The 27567-nt window shown below is 43.7% G+C and overlaps 1 protein-coding gene across 1 annotated transcript in view; it reads left to right on the plus strand.

Moving 5' to 3' along the window:
* The window catches only part of CADM3 (cell adhesion molecule 3), a 402176-nt gene that overhangs the window by 324381 nt on the left and 50228 nt on the right, over positions 1–27567 (plus strand). The window contains exon 6 of the mRNA XM_077257667.1: positions 26991–27081. Within this exon, the coding sequence (XP_077113782.1) occupies positions 26991–27081 (91 nt within the window). The remainder of the gene's footprint in view (positions 1–26990; positions 27082–27567) is intronic.

Here is a 27567-nt window from a genome sequence, read left to right on the forward strand (position 1 = left end):
AGGTGTCTGGTTTGGGGTCTATATTGTAAGATGTCTGGTCTGGGGTCTGTATTTTTAGCTGTCTGGTTTGGGGTCTGCATTTTTAGGTGTCTGGTTTGAGGTCTGTATTTTTAGCTGTCTGATCTGGGGTCTGTATTTTTGGTGTATAGATTGTGGTCTGTATTTGTTGCTGTCTGGTCTAGGGTCTGTATTTTTTGGTTTCTGTTTTGGGGTCTATATTTTTAGATGTCTAGTCTGGGGTCTGCATTTTTAGCTGTCTGGTTTGTGGTCTGTATTTTTAGCTGTCTGGTCTGGGGTCTATATTTTTAGCTGTCTGGTTTGGGGTCTGTATTTTTAGGTGTCTGGTTTGGGGTCTATATTGTTAGGTGTCTTGTCTGGGGTCTGTATTTTTAGCTGTCTGGTCTGGGGTCTGTATTTTTTGATGTCTGGTTTGTGGTCTGTATTTTTCGCTGTCAGGTCTGGGGTCTGTATTTTTTGGTGTCTGGTCTGGAGTCTGTATTTTTAGCTGTCTGGTTTGGAGTCTATATTGTTAGGAGTCTGGTTTGGGGTCTATATTGTTAGGTGTCTGGTCTGGGGTATGTATGTTTAGCTGTCTGGTCTGGGGTCTGTATTTTTAGGTGTCTGGTTTGGGGTCTGAATTTTTTGGTGTTTGGTTTGGAGTCTGTATTTTTACGTGTTTGTTTTAGGGTCTATATTGTTAAGTGTCTGGTATGGAGTCTGTAATTTTATGTGTTTGGTTTGGGGTCGGTATTTTTAGGTGTCTGATTTGGGGTCTATATTGTCAGGTGTCTGGTTTGGGGTCTGTATTTTTAGCTGTCTGTTAGGAGTCTGTATTTTTAGCTGTCTGGTCTGGGGTCTATATTTTTAGCTGTCTGGTTTGGGGTCTGTATTTTTAAGTGTCTGGTTTGGGGTCTATATTGTTAGGTGTCTGGTTTGTAGTCTGTATTTTTAGCTGTCAGGTCTGGGGTCTGTATTTTTTGGTGTCTGGTTTGGGGTCTGTATTGTTAGGTGTCTGGTTTTGGGTCTGTATTTTTAGGTGTCTGGTTTGTGGTCTATATTTTTAGTTGTCTGGTCAGGGGTCTGTATTTTTAGCTGTCTGGTTTGGAGTCTGTATTTTTACTTGTCTGGTTTGGGGTCTATATTGTTAGATGTCTGGTCTGGGGTCTGTATTTTTAGGTTTCTGGTTTGAGGTCTGTATTTTTAGGTGTCTGGTTTGGGGTCTGTATTTTTAGGTGTCTTGTTTAGGATCTGCATTTTTAGCTGTCTGGTCTGGGGTGTGTATTTTTTGGTGTTTGGCTTGGTGTCTGTATTTTTAGGTGTCTGGTTTGGGTCTGTATTTTTAGGTGTCTGGTTTGGGGTGTGTATTTTTTGGTGTTTGGTTTGGGGTCTGTATTTTTAGGTGTCTGGTTTGGGTCTGTATTTTTAGGTGTCTGGTTTGGGGTGTGTATTTTTTGGTGTTTGGTTTGGGGTCTGTATTTTTAGGTGTCTGGTTTGGGGTCTGTATTTTTAGGTGTCTGGTTTGGGGTGTGTATTTTTTGGTGTTTGGTTTGGGGTCTATATTGTTAGGTGTCTGGTATGGGGTCTGTATTTTTACGTATCTGGTTTGAGGTCGGTATTTTTAGGTGTCTGGTTTGGGGTCTATATTGTTAGGTGTCTGGTTTGTGGTCTGTATTTTTACGTGTCTGGTTTGGGGTCTGTATTTTTTGGTGTCTGGTTTGGGGTCTATATTGTTAGGTGTCTGTTTTGGGATCTTTATTTTTAGGTGTCTTGTTTGGGGTCTATATTGTTAGGTGTATGGTGTGAGGTCTGTATTTTTAGGTGTCTTGTTTGGGGTCTATATTGTTAGGTGTCTGGTTTGGGGTCTGTATTTTTAGGTTTCTGGTTTGAGGTCTGTATTTTTAGCTGTCTGGTCTGGGATCTGTATTTTTAGCTGTCTGGTTTGGAGTCTGTATTTTTACTTGTCTGGTTTGGGGTCTATATTGATAGGTGTCTGGTCTGGGGTCTGTATTTTAAGGTTTCTGGTTTGAGGTCTGTATTTTTAGGTGTCTTGTTTGGGGTCTGTATTTTTAGGTGTCTTGTTTAGGATCTGCATTTTTAGCTGTCTGGTCTGGGGTCTGTATTTTTAGGTGTCTGGTTTGGGTCTGTATTTTTAGGTGTCTGGTTTGGGGTGTGTATTTTTTGGTGTTTGGTTTGGGGTTTGTATTTTTAGGTGTCTGGTTTGGGGTGTGTATTTTTTGGTGTTTGGTTTGGGGTCTATATTGTTAGGTGTCTGGTATGGGGTCTGTATTTTTACGTATCTGGTTTGAGGTCGGTATTTTTAGGTGTCTGGTTTGGGGTCTATATTGTTAGGTGTCTGGTTTGTGGTCTGTATTTTTACGTGTCTGGTTTGGGGTCTGTATTTTTTGGTGTCTGGTTTGGGGTCTATATTGTTAGGTGTCTGTTTTGGGATCTGTATTTTTAGGTGTCTTGTTTGGGGTCTATATTATTAGGTGTATGGTGTGAGGTCTGTATTTTTAGGTGTCTTGTTTGGGGTCTATATTGTTAGGTGTCTGGTTTGGGGTCTGTATTTTTAGGTTTCTGGTTTGAGGTCTGTATTTTTAGCTGTCTGGTCTGGGATCTGTATTTTTAGCTGTCTGGTTTGGAGTCTGTATTTTTACTTGTCTGGTTTGGGGTCTATAGTGTTAGGTGTCTGGTCTGGGGTCTGTATTTTTAGGTTTCTGGTTTGAGGTCTGTATTTTTAGGTGTCTGGTTTGGGGTCTGTATTTTTAAGTGTCTGGTTTAGGATCTGCATTTTTAGCTGTCTGGTCTGGGGTCTGTATTTTTTGGTGTCTGGTTTGGGGACTGTATTTTTTGATATCTGGTTTGGAGTCTGTATATTTAGGTGTCTGGTCCAGGATCTGTCTTTTTAGCTGTCTGGTTTGGGGGGCTGTATTTTTTGGTGTCTGGTCTGGGGTCTGTATTTTTACCTGTCTGGTTTGGGGTCTGTATTTTTAGCTGTCTGGTCTGGGGTCTTTATTTTTAGCTGTCTGGGGTCTTTATTTTTATGTGTCTGGTCTGGGGTATGCATTTCTAGCTGTTTCGTCTGGGGTCTGTATTTTTAGCTGTATGGTTTGGGATCTGTATTTTTAGGTGTCTGGTCAGGGAGTCTGTATTTTTAGCTGTCTGGTTTGGGTTCTGTATTTTTAGGTGTCTGGTCAGGGGGTCTGTATTTTTAGCTGTCTGATTTGGGGTCTGTATTTTTACCTGTCTGGTCTGAGGTCTGTATTTTTCGATGTCTGGTCAGGGGGTCTGTATTTTTAGCTGTCTTGTTTGGGTCTATATTTTTAGGTGTCTGGTCTGGAGTCTGCATTTTTAGGTGTCTGGTTTGGTGTCTGAATTTTTAGTTGTCTTGTTTGGTGTCTGCATTTTTAGGTGTCTGGTTTGAGGTCTGTATTTTTAGGTGTCTGGTTTGGGGTCTATATTGTTAGGTGTCTTGTCTAGGGTCTGTATTTTTAGTTGTTTGGTTTGGGGTTTGCATTCATATTGGACATTGCTCACCAATCCCATATGATTTTTTTGTGATTCATATGCCATATGTTGGGTTATGTCCAATATCAATAGATAGGGTAGTAAGCTCAAAAATCTTTCTCAGTTACCCCCCCTTCCCCCGTGCATGTCACTTTCCAGTTGCCCCAACATGCTAAAAGTTACTTCTTTTATCTCTAACATTAGTAGATCGTAGCCTTAGATGAAAGTTTTCTAGTTCAGCCGAAGGAGAACTTTGGGTCCTTGATAGTGAGTCGTAGACCTGTGTGTAATGATTTCCTCATGTCATAAGCTGCACATGTCGATCTTTCATCAGCTCTTCTTCTATCCGCCATCAGAGACAGAATTTGCCCCCTTTAACTTCTGGTGTCAGTGTTTAAAGAAAGAGATTTCTTTGCATCATACGCCGGCTGTTTCTCAGTGCATCTCATCCGCTTGTGTGTTTACCTTTACATAAAGGAAAATATTCCTCTGGGGTGGGAGGTAGAGAAGTGACCCCCCAAGGGAAAATCAATGCAGGAGAGATAGTAAATGTTAACATTGTAAAGGTTAGCCACGAAGGAGATGAGATGATGGACTGGAATATCTACTCACATCCGCCGGTAAAAAGCAACGAGGGGGAGCATTATATGGGGCACCATCACCATGGTCAATGTCAGCACCGTGTGGTAGAGCGGAATAACTCATCTCCATCTACGTCACAAAATCAGAAGGTACAGTCCTGATCCACAAAAATATCACTGCGTCTGTGTCCTTCACACTGCATAAAGCAGCGCAGCAATCCTCTACCTCAGGATATCTATTATCTATCAGAGTCTTGCAAAAGTCTCTTGGCATTTCCGTATATTGCTACCTCACAACCTGGAATTTCACTGTTTTTTATGAGGGTTTTCATCAGTTCATGTACAGATCATACCTACAACAACCTGGAATTTCACTGTTTTTTATGAGGGTTTTCATCAGTTCATGTACAGATCATACCTACAACAACCTGGAATTTCACTGTTTTTTATGAGGGTTTTCATCAGTTCATGTACAGATCATACCTACAACTGTGAACATTTGCTTTTTCTTTTAATTGTGAAGCAAACAACAAATAAGACAAAGTAGCTGAAGACTTCAGTGTGCATAACTATTCACCCCCAAAAGTCGGTACTTTGTAGAGCCCCTTTTGCAGAAATTATAAGTCTCTTTGAGCTTTCCACATTGCCACTGGGATTTTTGTCCATTTTTCAAGGCAAAACTGCTGCAGCTCCTTCAAGTTAGACGGTTTCCTCTGGTAAATAGCAATCTTCAAGTCTGACCACAGTTCTCCATTGCATTAAGGTCTGGGCTTTGACTAGGCCACTCCAAAACATTTACATGTTTCTCCTTAAATCACTTGAGTTCTACTTTAGCTGTATGCTTTGGGTCATTGTCTTGATGGAAGGTAAACCTCCGTCGCAGTCTGAAATCACTGACTGACAAACAAGTTTTGCTCAAGAATATCCATGTATTTCGCACCAGCCATCTTCCCCTCGACTCAGACCATTTTCCCTGTCTCTGCTGCCAAAAAACATCCCCACAGCCTGATGCATCCAGCTTCATGTTTCACTGTGGGGATGGTGTTCTTGGGGTGATGAGCTGGGTTGGTTTAGCGTCAGATATATAGAGGAGAAAATAAGTATTTGATACAATGCTGATTTTGCAAGTTTTCCCATCTACAAAGAATGGAGAGGTCTGAAATTTTTATCTTAGGTACACTTCAGCTATGAGAGACAGAAAACTGTCAAGGCAAAACTGCTGCAGCTCCTTCAAGTTAGACGGTTTCCTCTGGTAAATAGCAATCTTCAAGTCTGACCACAGTTCTCCATTGCATTAAGGTCTGGGCTTTGACTAGGCCACTCCAAAACATTTACACGTTTCTCCTTAAATCACTTGAGTTCTACTTTAGCTGTATGCTTTGGGTCATTGTCTTGATGGAAGGTAAACCTCCGTCGCAGTCTCAAATCACTGACTGACAAACAAGTTTTGCTCAAGAATATCCATGTATTTCGCACCAGCCATCTTCCCCTCGACTCAGACCATTTTCCCTGTCTCTGCTGCCAAAAAACATCCCCACAGCCTGATGCATCCAGCTTCATGTTTCACTGTGGGGATGGTGTTCTTGGGGTGATGAGCTGGGTTGGTTTAGCGTCAGATATATAGAGGAGAAAATAAGTATTTGATACAATGCTGATTTTGCAAGTTTTCCCATCTACAAAGAATGGAGAGGTCTGAAATTTTTATCATAGGTACACTTCAGCTATGAGAGACAGAAAAAAAACCCTGAAAATCACATCGTATGATTTTTACATAGTTAATTTGCATTTTATTACATGAAATAAGTATTTGATCACCAACCAACCAGCAAGAATTCTGGCTTTCACAAACTTGTTAGTGTTTCTATAAGAAGCCTCCTACTCTGCACTCATTACCTGTATCAATTGCACCTGTTCGAACTCGTTACCTGTATAAAAGACAACTCTCCACACGGTCAATCACACTCCAATCTTTCCAGTATGGCCAAGAACGAAGAGCTGTCTAAGGACACCAGGGATAAAATTGTTGACCTAGACAGAGGATTCTAGACAGAGGATTCAGATGTTGCTCCTGGGATCTGTTGCAGCCATTTTCCCAACTTAGCAGTCACTGCTCCAAGTGCTCCTATCACCACTGGAAAAACTGTTGTCTTCACCTTCCACATCTTCTCCAGTTCTAGTTTGAGGCCCTGGTATTTCTCCAGCTTCTCATATTCTTTCTTTCTGATGTTGCTGATACATATATACACAAAGAAAAAGCAGAAAGCACTCCAATATTTACCAAAACATAAAGAATTTTCCCCACTCTACTGTTTACCTTGGTGGCCAAAAATTTCAATTTTGGTGTCACCTGACCACAGCACCTTCCTCCATACATTTGGGGAGTCTTCCACATGTCTTTTGGCAAACTCAAAATTTTTTGTGTGTAAGTAAAGGCTGTTTTCTTGCCACTCTTCCATAAAAGCCACCTCTATGGAGTGTACGGCTTATTGTGATCATATGGATAGATACTCCAGTCTCTGCTTGGGAACGCTGCAGCTCCTTCAGGGTTACCTTTGGTCTCTGTAATGCCTCTCTGATTAATGCCTTCCTTGCCCAGGCTGAGAGTTTTGATGGGCGGCCCTCTATTGGCAAGTTTGTTGTTTGTTGGTACCATGTTCTTTCCATTTGATGATGATGGATGTGATGGTGCTCTAGAGGATCATCAAAAATTGAGATAATTTTTTTTAATACCCAACCCTGACTTGTTATTCTCAATAATGTTGTCACTGAATTGTTTGGAGCTTCTCCTTGGTCTTCATGGTGTTGATTGGAGCTCTCCTTGGTCTTCAGGGTGTTGATTGGAGCTCTCCTTGGTCTTCATGGTATTGTTTGGAGCTCTCCTTGGTCTTCATGGTGTTGTTTGGAGATCTCCTTGATCTTCATGGTGCTGTTTGGAGATCTCCTTAGTTTTCATGGTATTGTTTCGATATCTCCTTGGTTTTCGTGGTATTGTTTGGAGATCTCCTTGGTCTTCATGGTGTTGTTTGGTTAGTGGTGCATCTTGTTAATGTTGCAGCCTCTGTGGCCTTTCAGAAAAGGTAAAGTGTATATACTGACAGACATGAGACACTTGGGACTTATGAAGGTAATTGTTGCACCAGATATTTTTAGGGGCTTCATCACAAAGGGGTGAGCACACATGCACATGCCAATTTTTAGTTATTTGATCTCATAAATGCAGGGCCGTATTTGGCCTTCATGCTGCCCTAGGCACTTTTCGTGGTCACGCCCCTTACTGACGTCACACACTGAATCTGTGCACACGACATCTATTTAAAGCAGATCTACTCTGTAAAACACTTTAAAAAGAGCTAATTCAACACTAAAAGAATGAACGTCTGCACTTGCTGCGCACAGGTTCAGTCTTTTGAGCTTTTTTTAACACCTTCAGCTTTTCAAAGTCATCAAGAGATTAAAATAGGTGACCTAACCATTGCTTCAGAGAGGAGAGGCCTAGTGATATAGAGACATGCTGTCTGCTCATTCACCCTTCCTCTTTATTGAAGGTGTTCAAAGTGAAGCCAAGAGGAGACAGGTAGCAGACGTCAGAGCGAGCCTGCAGCCACATTGTGTGTACTCACGCTGACATTGGAGCGCGCTGCTGCACTCATCCAGTGTCGATGGTTTCACTTGTGTCCTCTATATAATATGATGTGCCCCTTAGTCCTCCATATAGTATAATACACTCCCCATAGTCCTCCATATAGTATAATACACTCCCTATAGTCCTCCCTATATTAAAATACACTCCTCAGTCCTCCATATAGTATTATACACTACCCATAGTCCTCCATATAGTATAATACACTCCTCATAGTCCTTCATATATTAAAATACACTCCTCATAGTCCTCCATATATTAAAATACACTCCTCAGTCCTCCAATATAGTATAAGACGGTCCTCAGTCCTCCATATAGTATAAGACACTCCTCAGTCCTCCATATAGTATAATACACTCCTCAGTCCTCCATATAGTATAATACATTCCTCATAGTCCTCCGTATAGTATAATACACTCCTCAGTCCTCCATATAGTATAATACTCTCCTCATAGTCCTCCATATATTAAAATACACTTCTCAGTCATCCATATAGTATAATACACTCCTCATAGTGCTCCATATAGTATAAAGCACCACCATAGTCATCCATGTAGTACAGTTCACTTCCCATAGTATAATGCACCCCAAAAGTTCTTCATATAGTATAATGTATCCCCCATAGTTCTCGTAACAGTATAAAGCAGCCCACATATAGTATAATGCTGCCACCCCACAGAGTATAATGCAGCCACCCCACAGAATGTAATGTAGCCCCCTGAGTATAGTGCAGCCCAACATACAATATAATGTAAACCCCCATAGAATATAATGCAGCCCCCTCATATAGTGTAATGCAGCCCCCATGGAATATAATGTAGCCACTCCATAGAATATAATGTAGCCTTCCTCATATAGTATAATGCAGCCCCATAGAATATAATGTAGCCCCCTCATAGAGTATGATGCAATCACCCCTCATAGAATATAATACATTTAATACATAGAATACATTTAATACATAGAATATAATGTAGCCCCCCATAGAATATAATACAGCCCACCTCCCCATAGAATATAATGTAGCCCCATAAAAGTGCATGATGCAATATTTTCTCATAGAATATAATACAGCCCCCATAGAATATAATGTAGCCCCAGAGAATATAATACAGCCCCCATAGAATATAATGTAGCCCCCAGAGAATATAATACAGCCCCCCATAGAATATAATGTAGCCCCCCAGAGAATATAATAAAGCCCACCTCCCCATAGAATATAATGTAGACCCATCAAAGAGTATGATGCAATCCTCCCCCATAGAATATAATACAGCCCCCATAGCATATAATACAGCCCCCAATAGAATGTAATACAGCCCCCCTAGAGTATAATACAGCACCCCATAGAATGTAATACAGCCCCCATAGAATATAATACAGCCCCCATAGCATATAATACAGCCCCAATAGAATGTAATACAGCCCCCATAGAATATAATACAGCACCCCATAGAATGTAATACAGCCCCCATAGAATATAATACAGCACCCCATAGAATGTAATACAGCCCCCATAGAATGTAATACAGCCCCCCATAGAATGTAATACAGCCCCCCATTGAATGTAATGCAGCCCCCCATAGAATATAATACAACCCCCCCACAGAATATAATACAGCCCCCCATAGAATGTAATACAGACCCCCCAGAATGGCCCCACAGTCCAGCACTCTTTGACAGATTAAAAAAACACAATCCTCACCTGTCCTCATGCCCCGTGCTGCTCCCGACTCTGGTCTCCGCAGCTGCAGTCTGTCCAGCCGCACAAGCAGGTACATGATGATGTGACGACATTGCGCACCTGCAGTGTCAGAGGCAGAGGGGAATTATGAGAGAGGGAGCGTCAGCTGACGCTCTCTTCTCCATCACTGCATTGAACTGCATAGTTGAATGCGTTGGCACTGGCGGGGGGCAGTCAGTTCTGGCTGGGGGGAGTCGGCGCTGGCAGGGGGGGTTCGGCGCTGGTGGCAGGCACCTGGCTGGGGGGCCCTGGTCCACCTGCTGCTAACGCCATCCCTGCCGGGACCTCTCTGACCCCGGAAGTTGCGGCGCCACTAATTCCTGAATGAATATGGAGGGGCGCTCCTGATCGTGACCCTCCCACCCTCCGAAAAGACAACAGATTTACTGTATTCTCTAACGGAGGGGAGGTTGAAAAAAAAAAAAGTTCTTCCCCGTCTTGGTGCCACCCCCTGCAGCCGGCACCCTAGGTACGTGCCCTCCAGTGCCTAGTGGAAAATATGGCCCTGCATAAAAGTAATATTTTTATATCTTTTATATTTTTCTCATTTCACCACCTTAGACTATTTAGTGCTGATGCTTCACACACAAATCACATTACAAAGATATTTACACACAGGTTGTAATGTAACAAAATAGATAAAATGCCAAGGGGGTGAATACTTTTGCAAGGCACTGTAACTATCTCCTACAGTCTTTTTTTTCTTTCCCTCTCTCTTTTTTCTTTCTCTTTTCTCCTTCCTCTTTGTGCAATGCTTCCCGACATCAGAGATACCAGAATTTGACAGCACTCTCTGGGGACGTTTTTTCCCCTAATGGGGGTCTTTCATGTGATCTGCTCCGATATCTTTTCTTCTTTGACCTGCCCTCCTGAATCCTGCTTCAACCATGTTACTTAATCACCGGAAAAGATACAGCCACCATCATGTTCTTCTCTTCAAGGCGAAGATTTAACTCTTTCATTACTCCTCTGCCAAGCTTGCCAACCCTAATCCGCCAGTCTTAGTATTAATTATGCAAATGTAAGGCCATTAGTATGCAAATGGTCTCGGTGCCTTGCAGGAGCCGACTGTTGTATGCTAATTATTCTCACCCACATGCAGATTGGGTCTCAAGATGACCCCATTAGCTCAAAGCATAAGGTCAGTGGGAATAGTTCCGCTGCTAAGGCGACAACCCTGTTTCCCCCATAATCATAGTTATTAACATGGAGGTTCTTTACAAACATTGGAGGAGACCATTGTTACCTCATTAGATACATCTCAGACATATAATGTCGCTGGTGGCCATAGTATACAGAACCTCCACATTATACATGTAGGAATGGCAACTCTTCTATGGAAGTTGTAAGAAATTAGTAATGAAAGATCCAAAGTCACAGTCTATGTAGATGTCCAGGGCTGCATTCCCAATTGTAGCGCTGCTGCTGGCGCCCCTGCTTGGTGTCCCCCCCTCCATGCAGGGACGCCGGCTTTCTCACCACCCTGGCCCTCCTCGGCCCTCCTGCTTCCTGGTCTGTGTGTGCGCGCCGCAGCTCCAGGCGGTAACGCTCCCCTGCTCTTAAACCTGCAGAGCAAGCATATAATAAATGCCCTCAGCTTGTAGCTGAGAGGCCCTGAGTTTAATCAGGGCACCTGCAAGATGGTTCCCAGTCAATAGGTTGGAGGCATCTGGTATAAAAGACCCCCTCTCCCCTAGGGAGTCGCCAAGAAAGAAAGCTACTGAATCATTAGTCAGTAAGGTCAGCCAGTGCCCAGAACCCGTATCCCTGGTCCCAGTGTGGCCAGACCTGTATCCCTAGTCCCATGGTCCCAGTGTGGCCAGTTCCTCAACCTCATCCCCTGGTCCCGGAGCGGCCAGTGCTTCATCCTCATCCCCTAGTCCTGAAGCGGCCAGTGTCTCAACCTCGTCCCCTGGTCCCGGAGCGGCCAGTGCTTCATCCTCGTCCCCTAGTCCTGAAGTGGCCAGTGTCTCAACCTCGTCCCCTGATCCCAGAGCATCCGAGGCCTGAACCTCATTCCCTGGTCCCGGAGCATCCAGAGCCTGAACCTCGTCCCCTGTTCCCGGTGTGGCTAGTGTCTTAACCTCATCCCCTGGTCCAGGAGCAGCCAGTGCCTGAACCTCATGCCCTGATCCAGGAGCGTCCAGAGTCTGATCATTGTCTTCCAGTCCGGGAGCGACCAAACTCTGATCCAGTATCCTAGACTTGTGTGTCTGAACCGAGCCCGAATCCATGTCAGAAACCGTTCTGTACAGGAGCCAGAACTTACAAGTCTGAATGGAGACCTAGCCCTATAATCAGTGTCTGCAGGTCAGCAGTTGCAGTTCTGGGCTCTGCCCAGGAGTGGTACCTGGCAGCTACCTGCAGCCCAGTCTGTCTCCACCATCAGGGGCTCCAGTGAACAAAAGGGAACCACTTAGCTACGCCCCTTCCTAAGCAGGCCTGGTCCTGTGGCACAGCGGATCCACAAATCCACCACGATCTTTGGGCATAACAATTATTCAGACTTCAGCGGTGAAATCTAATACTATATGTAACTCAAAGATCAGTACAGAATCAGTAATGTAATGTATGTGCACAGTGACTGCACCAGCAGAATAGTGAGTGCAGCTCTGGAGTATAATACAGGATGTAACTCAGGATCAGTAACGTAATGTATGTACACAGTGACAGCACCAGCAGAATAGTGAGTGCAGCTCTGGGGGTATAATACAGGATGTAACACAGGATCAGTACAGGATCAGTAATGTAATGTATGTACACAGTGACTGCACCAGCAGAATAGTGAGTACAGCTCTGGGGTATAATACAGGATGTAACACAGAATCAGTACAGGATCAGTAATGTAATGTATGTACACAGTGACTGCACCAGCAGAATAGTGAGTGCAGCTCTGGGGTATAATACAGGATGTAACTCACGATCAGTACAGGATCAGTAATGTAATGTATGTACACAGTGACTGCACCAGCAGAATAGTGAGTGCAGCTCTGGTGTATAATACAGGATGTAACACAGGATCAGTACAGGATCAGTAATGTAATGTATGTACACAGTGACTGTACCAGCAGAATAGTGAGTGCAGCTCTGGGGTATAATACAGGATGTAACTCAGGATCAGTACAGAATCAGTAATGTATTGTATGTACACAGTGACTGCACCAGCAGAATAGTGAGTGCAGCTCTGGGGTATAATACAGGATGTAACTCAGGATCACTACAGAATCAGTAATGTAATGTATGTACACAGTGACTGTACCAGCAGAATAGTGAGTGCAGCTCTGAAGTATAATACAGGATGTAACTCAGGATCAGTACAGGATCAGTAATGTATGTACACAGTGACTGCACCAGCAGAATAGTGAGTGCAGCTCTGGAGTATAATACAGGATGTAACTCAGGATCAGTAATATAATGTATGTACACAGTGACTCCACCAGCAGAATAGAGAGTGCAGCTCTGGGGTATAATACAGAATGTAACTCAGGATCAATACAGGATCAGTAAAGTAATGTATGTACACAGTGAATGCACCAGCAGAATAGTGAGTGCAGCTCTGGAGTATAATACAGGATGTAACTCAGGATCAGTAATGTATGTACACAGTGACTGCACCAGCAGAATAGAGAGTGCAGCTCTGGGGTATAATACAGGATGTAACTCAGGATCAGTAATGTAATGTATGTACACAGTGACTGCACCAGTAGAATAGTGAGTGCAGCTCTGGGGTATAATACAGGATGTAACTCTGGATCAGTACAGGGTCAGTAATGTAATGTATGCACACAGTGACTCCACCAGCAGAATAGTGAGTGCAGCTCTGGGGTATAATACAGGATGTAACTCTGGATCAGTACAGGGTCAGTAATGTAATGTATGCACACAGTGACTGTACCAGCAGAATAGTGAGTGCAGCTCTGAGGTATAATACAGGATGTAACTCAGGATCAGTACAGGGTCAGTAATGTAATGTATGTACACAGTGACTGTACCAGCAGAATAGTGAGTGCAGCTCTGAGGTATAATACAGGATGTAACTCAGGATCAGTACAGGGTCAGTAATGTAATGTATGTACACAGTGACTGTACCAGCAGAATAGTGAGTGCAGCTCTGGTGTATAATACAGGATGTAACTCAGGATCAGTACAGGATCAGTAATGTAATGTATGTACACAGTGACTGCACCAGCAGAATAGTGAGTGCAGCTCTGGAGTATAATACAGGATGTAACTCAGGATCAGTACAGGTTCAGTAATGTAATGTATGTGCACAGAGACTGCACCAGCAGAATAGTGAGTGCAGCTCTGGTGTATAATACAGGATGTAACTCTCAGGATCAGTACAGGGTCAGTAATGTAATGTATGTACACAGTGACTGTACCAGCAGAATAGTGAGTGCAGCTCTGGTGTATAATACAGGATGTAACTCTCAGGATCAGTACAGGGTCAGTAATGTAATGAATGTACACAGTGACTCCACCAGCAGAATAGTGAGTGCAGCTCTGGGTTATAATACAGGATGTAACTCAGGATCAGTACAGGGTCAGTAATGTAATGTATGTACACAGTGACTGCACCAGCAGAATAGTGAGTGCAGCTCTGGGGTATAATACAGGATGTAACTCAGGATCAGTACAGGGTCAGTAATGTAATGTATGTACACAGTGATTGCACCAGCAGAATAGTGAGTGCAGCTCTGGTGTATAATACAGGATGTAACTCAGGATCAGTACAGGGTCAGTAATGTAATGTATGTACACAGTGACTGTACCAGCAGAATAGTGAGTGCAGCTCTGGGGTATAATACAGGATGTAACTCAGGATCAGTACAGGGTCAGTAATGTAATGTATGTAATTACCGTGATACATTACCAGTATATAGATGGCCATACATTATGGTTATTGAGTAGCATTATTACCTATAATGCTTTTCTTCTCAGACCTTGTCTTATCTTCAGAGACAATGAGAGGATATAAAATTTTAATTAGTAAATGTGTGACCAAGTTGTGTTGCATTGGTCTGACAGTCAGTGGCCGGCTCCTTTTGGCTTGTGATTGGGGCGCGGAGATTAACAGGCAGAGATATTTCATTATAAACATCCCAATGCCCGTTAGTGTGACATTATTACCTTCCAAGAGCTATTTATAAATAATTGATCGTTAACTTTAAAAGGCAGCGATTCTGCCTCTCCCTCCCGTTCTTCCTTCTATCTGGGTAATGTCACACACGAGACTGCCGCAGATCAATCTTTAATGGCAATAACCCTCTTAGAGGTTAATGACTTTTTTTATTTTTCTTATCTTTGATTATTTTTAGGACCCTTGAAAAAGTAGCAACACTTTGAGCACTGTTCCTCAAAGTTATATGTTGTGTATGGCTGGCATCGAGAGTAGGCGATCTACAAGGTGCCAGTATAGAGGTAACACCATGGGATTAGAGAGTCGTTTTTGAAGCTTTTGTGGTTTTTCAAGTTTTTGGGGCAAAGGTTTCCAGAATGTTGGGAAGCATTTTATTGGCCCTCCAAGCAGGTTGGAGGTCTTTAGACTAGGAAATAGTTTTTGGTGGAAAAGTTTTGCATTATGAGTTAAGGTTTCCTACATGCGGCTTTCCAGCATTTCTGACCTAGAATGCATCATTACTCTTCTGTTTTAAACTAACTGCCATGTATGACGGCTTTCAGGAAAGCTCAGGATCATAGTTTTGTAGTAGTCGGAGGTCTTTATGTTGGAGACTACTGGTCTAGACTAGAAAATAGATTTGTAACGTCATTGTTATGATAGTGTAGCAACTCACTCTGGAAAATAGGTAACACAATAAAATCTGCAAGTGACCCTGCTGGTTCCTGTACGGACTAGTTATCTTGACCCCACAGACCCTAGTGGCACCTGCTTGAGTTGAGATAGCCCTAACCACAGATATAGATGATGGCACTCAGACCGATACTGAATGAAAGGCTGTTGAGAACTTCACTTTCCTCCAAAAAAACCAGAGGGCAGAGCAGAGTGTGAATTACCGACAGAAAGGAAAGTGTGCTGAAATAGAAAGAGATCCCATAGTGAGTAAAACCAACACAAAATACAAAATAAATAAAGGATTAAGTACATACTGTTAGAGAATAAGATTAATGCATGTCATGGGCTGCAGTTCTCACCGTTACCTCTGTGTGAGGCAGTCATGTGTGACCTGCAGTAACATTACTGACGTCACTGATCGCAGAGGGAGAACTTTCTCACTGAATGAGTGGTGAGTTGACATTAGTAAGGTTACCGCATGTTACGAGCGGCGGTTCTCACAGTAACCTCTGTGTGAGCTGGCCATATGTGACCTGCAGTAACTTTACTGACGTCACCGCTCGCAGAGGTAGAACTTTCTCACTGTCTGAGTCGCCCGCCAGGGCTGTGGGGTACTCGGTACCAGGTCCGGTACTTAAAGGGGATGTCACGGTGGCTGCGACCTGGTCCGTGGCCCTGGGCGCCCAATTAATGGAAAAGTCTTTTAGGGGTTTATGAATAAAGTTTATGTTTGTGACGCCACCTGTGGTATTCGCTCAGTAGGGACCGACGCTGCTTAAAGGGGTCCTCTGGGGTGATGGTATGGGAGCTAGATGGTATAACTTCCCACAGGTGAAGTAAGCCCCCAGGGCTCCCGGTGTGTAGATGGTAGATGGTGAAGATGGTGGGTAGTGTGATGAAGAATGAGGACACAGGTTTGCAATGTCTTTACCTGGTTTACTGTAGGCTTCAGGCAACCACAGTCCAGGGCACCAGACAACAGGTACAGGCAGGGTCCGGCCGGCTTGGAAGCGAATCCAGTCTCCCTTACCAGGTGGAGATTAAAGCCTTACTCCAAGTGCGGTGGTGTTGTAGTCCCTTACTGCCTAAGGCTTCCAATAAGGTCCTCACAGTTCTTCTCTCTGTCCCCATAAAGTTTAGGACACAACCCGTACGACAAGTGCACTGGGCCTTTTTACAGGGTCTCTATCATGACCCGGGCCCTATAGATATCACTGTGTCTCCTGGGTATCAATGCAGACAGGTGATGTACAATCCCGCTGTCCTGCCGGTTTCAGCTATGCCTCTATAGAGTTCAGCGCGGCCACGGTCTTCCAGCTACTGGAATCTGCACTAGCCAGGGAGGTAGCCACTTCTCAGCTCTGCCCCACTGGTGTTGTTCTCCTGCGCGTTCTCCCTCCTGCACTCTTTCTACAAGCGGTTCTTTCTTTCTGTTTCCTTCTTCCTCCAGGAGCTGTAGTACCTTGGACAACATGGCCCCTTCAGACTTTCTGGCACTCATTGCCCGTCTGCTCTCTTCAGGTCCCCTGACAGTCTGTACTGTCTGCTGTCTGGGACGACCCGTCTGCTTTCCCTCCAAAACCAGAATATATTTATAGGGGAGTTCACCCTGAATCCGGGTTCAGAGCTCCCCCTTCTGGTCTGGAGTGTGAACGTGTTGTATGTAGTGATTACCTGGTGAAAGATATCCTTCATTGCTTCCAAGCGTGACATCACTCTACCTGTTGAGAAAGCAATACCACTGTGATGGCCAGGACCCTGGGGCGACACAGGTACGAGTGGTGTTGTCAGTAATGTTACCACATGTCACATGCGGCAGTTCTCACAGTAACCTCTGTGTGAGCCAGCCATGTGTGACCTGTGGTAACATTACTGGCATCACCGCTCACAGAGGGAGAACTTTTTACAGTATAAGCGGTGATATCAGTAAGGTTACTAAAGTTCACAGGCCGCATGATGATAGTTGTAGTTGTAACCGGTGGCTGGGAAAATCACTAACTGTACTGCTTTCCCCATCCACAGGAGAATTTCATTCAGATACATGTCAGACAGATGTCACACGGATATCATCACACATGGGGTGTGGTGCCAAAAAATAAAAGACACTTTCCTTGTGAAAAACCTGACGTGCGCACCACCATTGAATACGATGGGTGTGTGTGTGTCCATATTTGCGTTCCTTAAAAAATGGACGTATGAAGTGGGCCTTAAACAAACCAGGATCATAATTATGGGAAATAAAAGCACAAACAGGATCAGCTAGTGAAGAATCAGGAACGGCATAGAAATAGCACAAGAGATGTAAGAAAACCAAATAATAAATGGAAACTCTCAGCAGTTTGCTGGGAGTTTAAGTAGGATGTGGTGCTGCCAACTGGCTGCAGTAGTGAGCAGATGTCACCCGCTGAGCTGCTGGACAGGACCCATAACTAGTACGCCTTACTGGACAGCGCGACCGAAATGCAAGTATTCCGGGCTGCTAGGTCTTATGCCACCCAGAAATATTGGCCATGGCATCTCTTCTATCACCATTGCCTTCGGCAGAATGAATGTTTTGTAGCAATGTTTAGAGCAATAATCTTCAATGTTTTTGGACAATGGTCTCCAACCAGTGGTTCTTAAACAGTTGCTTGACTGCTACCCTGCCCATACAGTCAGAGAGTGACCATTTCACGGAGAGCTCCTTACATTATAAAAAGGAGACTAGACTAGGTTGTGAATCTACAGGCCGCCATGGGGCCATACTTCATAGATGAAGTTGTATTGAGTGATGAAGCTGCAACGACTACTTGGTTTTTTATAAAAAAAAAAAAAGCCATTAAGGCTATGTTCACACATTGCGCTTTTTTTTCTGCATGCAAAACGTACTCGCAGCTGCTACATACAAAGCAGGTTTTGCACATTTTTTTCCTGCGTTTTTCTTGTCTCTTGTGTATCATGATACAGTTTCGCGCCCCCAAAAGAAGTGACATGCGGCAGTTTCCTAAATCTGAAAATAAAACCAATGTGTGTGCGTGAGATTTCTGAAGTCTCAGAGACTTTGCTGGTATTGTAAATTGCAGCTGAAAATTAGCATTAAAAAAAATCAGCAAAAAAACGCGATGTGTGAATAGAGCCTTATTATCAGTGTTCACAGATGGCAATATGATAATTAGTTTCTGAGCAAAGTGTCTCATGAGTAGTCCGTACACAAGAGAGTTATGTGCCATTGACATGGGATGGGGAGCTCTCTAGGGCAGGACAGTGCCGGCGCCAGCCATTAATAGAGAGCGTCTGACACACTTGTGTTTGATAAGGGCACTGCCAGCAGCCCTTCCTTGGGACCATTGGAGGTCCCAGAGGCTTGGGTTGACATAGTAAGGCTCCCCCGTGTGTCCAGTATCAGGTACTGCATCTTAGACACTAATGCCAGCTGCTCAATGTAAGAATATCTACAGGGCATTAGCTAGACGTAGTGTTTGTCATTTAGGCCAAGAGCCTACGGTGTCTATAGACTTAAGAACGTTCAATCTGCCATTTTAATGAAAACCGAAAATCTCTCTTAGACACTCCCCTTTGCCCATACATTTATGGCCTACCAGTGGTTTGGCCGTCCATTCTGTAGGCAACTACCGTTCCGAACTCTCCCACACACAGGAGTGCTTGCTCTGACATACATGGTCAACGTTCAGATAAACCCATCCATATCAATTATGTCTGTGCCGACTCTCATCCAACTGGGAAATTAGGATCAGGCATATCAGATTTCAACATGCCCAATCCTGTATTATCACAGGAGATTACAAAGAATTTTGTTGGAGGTGTCTGGTAGCAGTTTATTCCCCGTTTTGTATACACACGCATCCCAGTCAAGAAGGAGAGAATGTGTACGGGAGAGTTGGGAACAATGGCTGGTGACCAAATGGGAAGTCTCGTGAAGATGGGTGGGCACCATTACCCAACGCGACAAGGCTATAATTCTAATCTATGCACACTGTGCATTGTCAGCAAGCTGCCAGGCAGTGGTGGAGTTAAACAGATTAGTCTGACCACCTGGCACTTAGTCCTGCCATGATAATCTCCTGCTGATAAAACATACATTGTATTGAAAATGAGCAAGTAACACATTTCTGGAATCAGGGTCTCTGCCCCTACATCATGCTGCTGTCAGATTACATGGCACAACCTGCTGACATACTCCCTTTATTAGAAGCATAAACTGAGTCCCCTCTGAGTTGAGGTGTACATCTAGATGGCTTTGCCTTACAGAGGGCTTTGCTCATTTCCGTTTACGGGTAGGTTACATGTATTTTCGGCAATACTCGTACTACCCGGCTTCATCCTCTTCACCTCGCTTTATCAGAACTATCTGTTTACTTCCTCCATCACGCTCTGCCTGTCAGGAACCTTATTAGCGGGATGACACTCAACACAACCACCTAGGTAGCCTTGAAATAAATTCAGACCTGCCACCTGGAATTATTTTCGCACAGCCAAGAAAGTGAATTTATTGAGCACGGCGGGCGTTTCATGGCATAAGTCATGGCATGCGGTGTAAAAATGGGGAATAAAAAAAGCAAAGAATACTGAAATGAGCAAAGTGTCTGAATATTCACATGTCGGCACAGCATACTCGCTATACCATAATCATCATTGCATCCATTGTGGGTAATATGCAGACTATTATCTCATGTACATGTCTCTCGTGGGCGCCATTTATGACTTTGTACAGAAAGCAACGACAATAACGGTCCTAAAATTGTCATATTTAGCATATATACCGTCTACACAAATATTTGTTATTACCAGGGTCAGACTAGCCATATAGGCAATTGGGCATTGCCCATGGGCTTCGATCAGCAGGGGGAACTCGACAAAGTATACAATATATGTGTATCATCGGGAGCGGGGAAGCTCTGATGTTATTATGCAGAGCTCAGAATACCTCCCTTCTCCTCAACTCAGTCATGGTACTAAGGATCATTATGGATCATGCTTGATTCCACCTATCGGCCATGGTTTTACTGACAAATACTAACGATGAGATATGTTATCGGGGAATCATACATTTTCATTGAGTATCACATGGTATTACTGTTTGATTAAGGCACTGGTTATGTCCATCCGCTCTGAAAGGGATCGTTTCACAAGACAGAGTATATACCAACATTGAAGATACAGAGAAGATAGATTAGATATTAGAAAAAACTTGTTGACAGTAATGAATGAGTAGAACAGGCTGCCATGAGAGGTGGTGAGGTCTCCTTCTGTGGAAGTTTTAAATCAGAGGCTGGACAGACATCTGTCTGAGATGGTTTAGTGAATCCTGCATTGAGCCAGGGGGTTGGACACAATGACCCTTGAGGTCCCTTCCAACTCTAACATTCTAGGATTCTATGGCTTAATAGCTGTCTACAAATATCTCAAGGCATGTCACAGTGTGGAGGGATCATCATTATTCTCATTTGCACATGGAAACACGAGAAGTAATGGAATGAAACTTAAAGGGAGAAGATACCGATTAGATATTAGAAAAATCTTTTTTGACAGTGAGGGTGATCAATGACTGGAACAGGCGACCACAAGAGATGGTGAGTTCTCCTTCAATGGAAGTCTTCAAAAAGAGGCAACGATCTGTCTGAGATGATTTAGTGAATCCTGCGTTGAACAGGGGGTTGGACACAATGACGCTGGAGGTCCTCTACAACTCTAACATTTGATGATTCTCTGTCTCATGGATCCTTCATTCCTCCTGGCTTCTGACCACCAGTGAGTAGAGAGGTGGGGACTGTCTCCACTCATTGTACAGCCAATCATAAATCTCTCTTCTAAGGCAACATTTTATAGAGAGCTTCATAGGTCAGACTTGGCACTTGCCATTCTATTAAGCAAGTTCAAGGGAATGCTTTCTTGGTCACACTCCATATACAGGGATATAGACTCTGCGACAAGTATGTCCTGGGTTGAGTCCACAGAGTAGCAGCTGAGGCAGGATTGTCAATGAGCTGGGTCAATACCAGAGGGATGGTGACGATAATGGCAGAAGCATCATGCAGGGCCTTGGTCAGTAGGATAGCTGAGATCAAGTCCAGGAGAATAGGCACAGATATCAGGCAAGATAGAGGTCACACAGTCCAAGGTCAAGCTCAAACAAGCATTGAAAAGGTAAACTGATGAGTACTGGTTTAGGAGACGGGTCAACCGACCCAAGTTCTCACTGTCATATGTAATACACTGTCATGATATGGTAGCTAAAATCCCTGGACAGGATGTACTTTACATCACAACCACTTGGCAGCCACTTATAAACACATACGGTATAAGCATCCTACAACAAAATATCACAAAATCATGTTTTTTTCAAAGATGGTCATCTTACTCCAATTTGATCCAGAAGATAGTAAAACCCTCGGCAGACTGTATTTTATATCACAGTCTCTTGGCGGCCACCCATACACATATATATCACAAACATCTCCTAACAGAGTATCAAAAAATAGTGTTTTTCTTTAAAAGTTAGCTATCTCACGCCACTCGAGCCAGAAGAAAAGTTAAGAAAGCACAAGTGTAGATTTAACCATTGTTCTTCTAACCTCAACTAGAGGAACCTTTTTTGGTCTGACCTCTGCATTATCAGTCTTAGCTTTACTTCATCGAACCTTTGGTATTTGGTAGAAATAGGGTAGCATTGTCTTATGGTCCAGGACCTTGTACAGGCTTGTAATATTGAGGACTTATTCTTTGAAAAGGTTACTTATTGTGTGTGTGTTTGACATCTGGCGCCACCATTGATCGGCTGTCTTCAGCATCGGCAATGCCTGGATATAAAGAGTGGAAGGCTCCATTCAGTGTTCAGTATTCGGTCACTGCTGACGGTGAGAACAGCTGACCGGTGTTGGTGCCAGGTGTCGGACAACCCCTTTAATCTAAGTGATGCGTGAAAAATATCTATAGCCTTCTCCTTTTCTGCCAGTGACTTTCTGTTTGTGTTCATGCCCCTGACAGTAAACTCATCTTTTTTGGCCCAGACATGGCGGTCTGTTTGGGAAATGAGCCAGTCTGCCAGGTTTCTCTTATTCTGAAAGATGTTTGATAAGCGATTCAATTTCCCCTGGAGTTAACAGCCATGTCCAAGTGACTGATCGTCAGCAGGCACAAGCAGCCTGCTAGATCCTACTCAATTTATATTGACCCGGGTGGCTGAGAGGCGTCTTTATTATGGAGAGAGATGGAGGCTCTCACTGTCTGCAATCTCTCTGCGGAAGCAAAATATGTGCCGGCACTCTGTGTTGGCAATGGTAGAGTTAAGTGTAGGCATCGGCCTACGTCGCTGTCATTTCCACCATGTCTCCCAGGATTCTCCGTGGTCTTCCTTCTGAATAATCCACCTTGATACAGACTTGTGTGCCCTGCATGTGTTCATCTCCGCTCAGGGTTTATGGTGTGTGAGTCTACGTGTGAGGTGTAACCCCTGTAGGCTGTTCGTAGGCTCAGTACCAGGAAGGTGCCGTTACACTTCTATTTTTTTCCCTTCTTTCGTGAATGAATGCGGATGTCGATTTACTCAGAAGTTCCACTAGAGACTAGAATAACAAAATATCTCTCTCATCCTCTCCTTGTCTATCATGGAGGCTTCAATCAGACATCCCTACATTAATCTCCATGGGGATTTCCAATTTTTCTCCATGCTAGTGATATTCAATGGGTGAGTATGTAGAAACACCAATAACATACACATCTCCCGGCAGAGTATCCCAGAATAAAAATCATGGCTTTCTAATAGCTGTCATCGCTCACCAAACGTTTTTTGGCAACAGATAAGCTCAGGATGGACCACAAAGAACGTTCCTATCTGTTGTTTCCACTATGATGGGCGTAGTGTTCAGAGGAGCTTAGTTTGCAGATAGCCAACAGGACATGTGGAATGTTAAAAAACGGATTAAAAACCTAATTTTTCATTAATGTCTTGTATATCAGCGCCAAATGACTGTACAAACCAAGCACTCTCAGAGTCCCATTGGCAAATCCAAACCATTCAGTGCACCTTCCCACCTACTTGTTTTCCATCTATCTCAGCCCTTCTCTGGATCCTGTAAAGCCAGATATATCAATCAAGGAACAAGTAGGTGGGAAGGTTCATTGAACTGTTTGGCCACACCAAGGGTGCACCAAGCCCCTGTGCTTGGTTTCAAATGTCATTTTGTGCTGATAGACCCATAAGGATTATAATCATATTCTACCTTGTCTTTCAGTCCTAGGGTGGGTTTCTGTAGGCTTCAGTCGTGGTCTCGTCATCTTATCCACACCCGGCACTTTGATTGGTCTGCAGTACTGTCCCGATGTCACGGGCATCTTGTCTGTTATACCGTGCTTGCATGGTGACGAGCAGCTTCATAGTCTGGGTGTACATCCCCATCATCTTTTACTGTGTGCGCATGCTCCTGAGTCACGGCGGTATCCGAGTGGCTGAGACACAGTGACGGGAAAGCAGCGCTTGTACCGCATTCGCACCACTCACAATAGCGACGCCACAAAGCCAGAAACCCGCAGCAGCTTATAGCCGCTTTTACCGACCTCCTAATTGCCAACTTCCATGCTCCCATAAAAGTTCCCACCAAAGTAGCAGTGACACTACTCACAGTGCCCCGAAACTATGCCAATCACAAAAAATAAACGCCTCCAAAAACCCTCTCCAGTTTATAGTAACCACAGCGGAAAGTTCACTCTGATCGCTGCTGCTTAACCATGTAGGTGCCACTGTCAAGCTTTCACAGTGGCATTTAAACGGTTTATCGGGTGTCGATGGCTTTCCAAGAGTAATAATACACATTTAAAATTTTTTTTTAATTACAAAATATAGAAATATTTGTAATCGAACTGACCTGGAAAATTATATTACCAGATCATTTTTACCTCGCAATGAATACTGTTAAAAAGAAACATTTAAAATAATTTAAAAAAAATCACCCCACTTGTTTTTGTTTTTTTTCCCCTATATATTAAATGAATGGTGTCATTCAAAAGTACAACCTGTCCCGCAAAAAAAAGCCCTGATATGGCTGAAGAAATAAAAAAAATGTTATGACTCTTCGAAACGGGGAGGACGAAAAAAACGAAAGTGAAAAAATACCAAAACGGTGTCCAAATAATGTTTATATAATACAAGTCAACAAGTGATTAATTGGCGGCTACAAGCGGCCATCACTCAGCGCTGCTATCATACATTCTGGCAGTGCCGCCTGCGCTCCCTTCCCATCCCACAGCCCCTATATATTACTGCTCCGCACACAGTGCCCTGATTTTTGCCGATCCCGTGCTAGACTTTTCACCTCCTCATCCCATACACCAGATCCATCCTCCTGACGACATTCCCCCTGAGACATTGCAGCACATTCATATATTTCCCCAGAGCCTGCCACTTTGCCAGCGAGCGCGCATGATAAAATCAGCCGTATTTGGCCGTGAGTCTTCTGTGTCTTATCCTGAGCCACTCTGTCATTATTAGATTTATGTATTTGTTCCAAAGTGTTAAGGATCTGCTACGTTATCCGGAGCGCCGGTCTGTGCTTCATAAAGCATCGGCACTTAGCGGAGGAATAGAGAGAGGTGTGAGCTAAACATTGAATGGATTTAGCAGAAACTTTATAGCTTCGTCTGCTTTGCTGCAAAATGAGTCACACATGAGGTTCCACAATAAAAGGAAAATATACGCAAATTATAAACTACCTGAGCCAAGTTCATTCCCCGGGAGAAATGTGCACTGGTCGTCGGATCTCGGAAGTAGTTTATTTCTCTTTATCTTCCATTAAAAAGTCATAAAACAGCACCCCCCTGTGGACACATTATCATGAAATACTGTTTAATAATTGCTTTTCTTTACCACGTTGAGTAAGACTTTCCATCCTGCAGCTCTCATTCCCCGAGACTGTCTGCACATGATGAGAATTGGGGTTTGGCAATAGCCAAAGAGCCACTGGTTGGAAATCAGTCAGTTATTAGGTTGTTTTGTGCTATTATCATGACCTTGGAGGTTTATTTATGTATGTGCCTAAAAAAGATGCTTGTTGTGGTTTACATTCAAATAGTTGCAAAATTATTCAACCCCTCCCAATTGCAAATTCGATTAGCAAAATACAAACATTCTGCTGTTTGCAATAAATTAATGAAAAGAGAACAGAGTAAATTGCTCAACAGAACTAATAAGACAAGAGGTTTCTTCAAATTTGTCACAAAATGCCATTTTTACTGATTAATGTAGTCTCAAAATTAATAGAGCTTTTCAGAATATTATGACCTTCTGTCCCTCTGACTGTTATGACATGCTGTCCCTCTGGCTGTTATGACCTGCTCTCCCTCTGGCTGTTATGACCTGCTCTCTCTCTGGCTGTTATGACCTGCTGTCCCTCTGGCTGTTATGACCTGCTCTCCCTCTGGCTGTTATGACATGCTGTCCCTCTGGCTGTTATGACCTGCTCTCCCTCTGGCTGTTATGACCTGCTCTCTCTCTGGCTGTTATGACATGCTGTCCCTCTGGCTGTTATGACCTGCTCTCTCTCTGGCTGTTATGACCTGCTCTCCCTCTGGCTGTTATGACCTGCTCTCCCTCTGGCTGTTATGACATGCTGTCCCTCTGGCTGTTATGACCTGCTCTCCCTCTGGCTGTTATGACCTGCTCTCTCTCTGGCTGTTATGACATGCTGTCCCTCTGGCTGTTATGACCTGCTCTCCCTCTGGCTGTTATGACCTGCTCTCTCTCTGGCTGTTATGACATGCTGTCCCTCTGGCTGTTATGACCTGCTCTCCCTCTGGCTGTTATGACCTGCTGTCCCTCTGACTGTTATGGCTTAGGCTATGTGCACACGTTGCAGATTTGACTGTGGAATTTTCTGTGTAGATTCTGCATTTCTTGGCAGAAAACGCAGGTCAGAATCTGCACCTTTTTTGGTATGTGCACATGTTGCAGATTTTTGTGCAGATTTCTTCCTTTTTTTACCCCTGCAGATTTCTAATGGAGTGGGTGCAGAAATGCAGCAGTTCTGCACAAAGAATTGACATGGTCCTTTTTTGAATCTGCTGCATTTTCCGTGCAGATTTTTCCGCACCATTAGCACAGAATACTTTTTTTGCCATTGATTTACATTGTACCATAAATCACTTGCAGATCTGCAGCGTTTCTGCGCGGAAAAAAAAGCTGCAAATCTGCAGGAAATACGCAACGTGTGCACATACCCTTACTGTCCCTCTGGCTGTTATGACCTGCTCACCTTCTGGCTGTTATGACCTACTCGCCCTCTGGCTGTTATAACCTGCTCTTCCTCTGGCTGTTCTGACCTGCTGCATCTCTGGCTGTTATAACCTGCGGTCCCTCTGGCTATTATGACATGCTGTCCCTCTGGCTGTTATGATCTGCTGCCCCTCTGGCTGTTATGACCTGCTGCCCCTCTAGCTGTTATGACCTGCTGCCTCTCTGGCTGCTATGACTTGATATCCCTCTGGTTATTATAACCTGCTGTCCCTCTGGCTGTTATGACCTTCTGTCCCTCTGGCTGTTATGACCTGCTGTCCTTCTGGTTCCTTAGTGTTCCAAAGAATCTTAGCCCATTCTTCCTCATTAGCAATTTTCCTAGCATTTTATTGGAAAAGTCTTTCTAATCTGGACTTCTATTAAATATTGCAGTGTTCACCATGATGTGTGACTCATAAGCTATGATCATTGTGCCATTTATTTTGTAATTTTTCTTACAGATCATCCAACAGCGAAGATTGAATCTAGGCCCAACTTGCCAAGGGAGGGGGACAGGCTGCAACTGCAGTGTGATGCCTATGGAAATCCTGAGTAAGTATAGACATGTCGTTTTAAGCATACCTATCAGGACTGGGGAGGATACTGGGGCCAATGGTAATCTTGGTTTTAAAGAAAGAAGGTTTTTCTGATTGATGGAGATCAAGCAAACCAGATGCATTTATTTGGGTGTTTCATTAAAAAGTTGCCCTCTATAGCAATCAATCAGTCAGCTCGTACTGACGGCCATTTCCCTGAGCTCCTCTCATCTGATGTATGACCACATACCACATAAAAGTAGAGCTCCACCTTGGGGTGATAGATCAGCTGAGAGAAGCTTAGCAGTAGGAAGATAGAAGTGTTACAACCTAGGTCACTCTCTGTTCTAAGTTAAATGTAGGCTTGTCAGTCAGTTCATTCTGCAATGTGAAAGGAAAAGGCAAATAGTGCAAAATTTTTAATTAAACCGAATGGCAAAAATTTTATTTAGCCTAAAATACATGCATTTAGGTAGAAAAAAAATATTCCACCAAAGTGCCC

Source organism: Ranitomeya variabilis, chromosome 1, assembly GCF_051348905.1.
Source record: "Ranitomeya variabilis isolate aRanVar5 chromosome 1, aRanVar5.hap1, whole genome shotgun sequence".
Taxonomy (NCBI): domain Eukaryota; kingdom Metazoa; phylum Chordata; class Amphibia; order Anura; family Dendrobatidae; genus Ranitomeya; species Ranitomeya variabilis.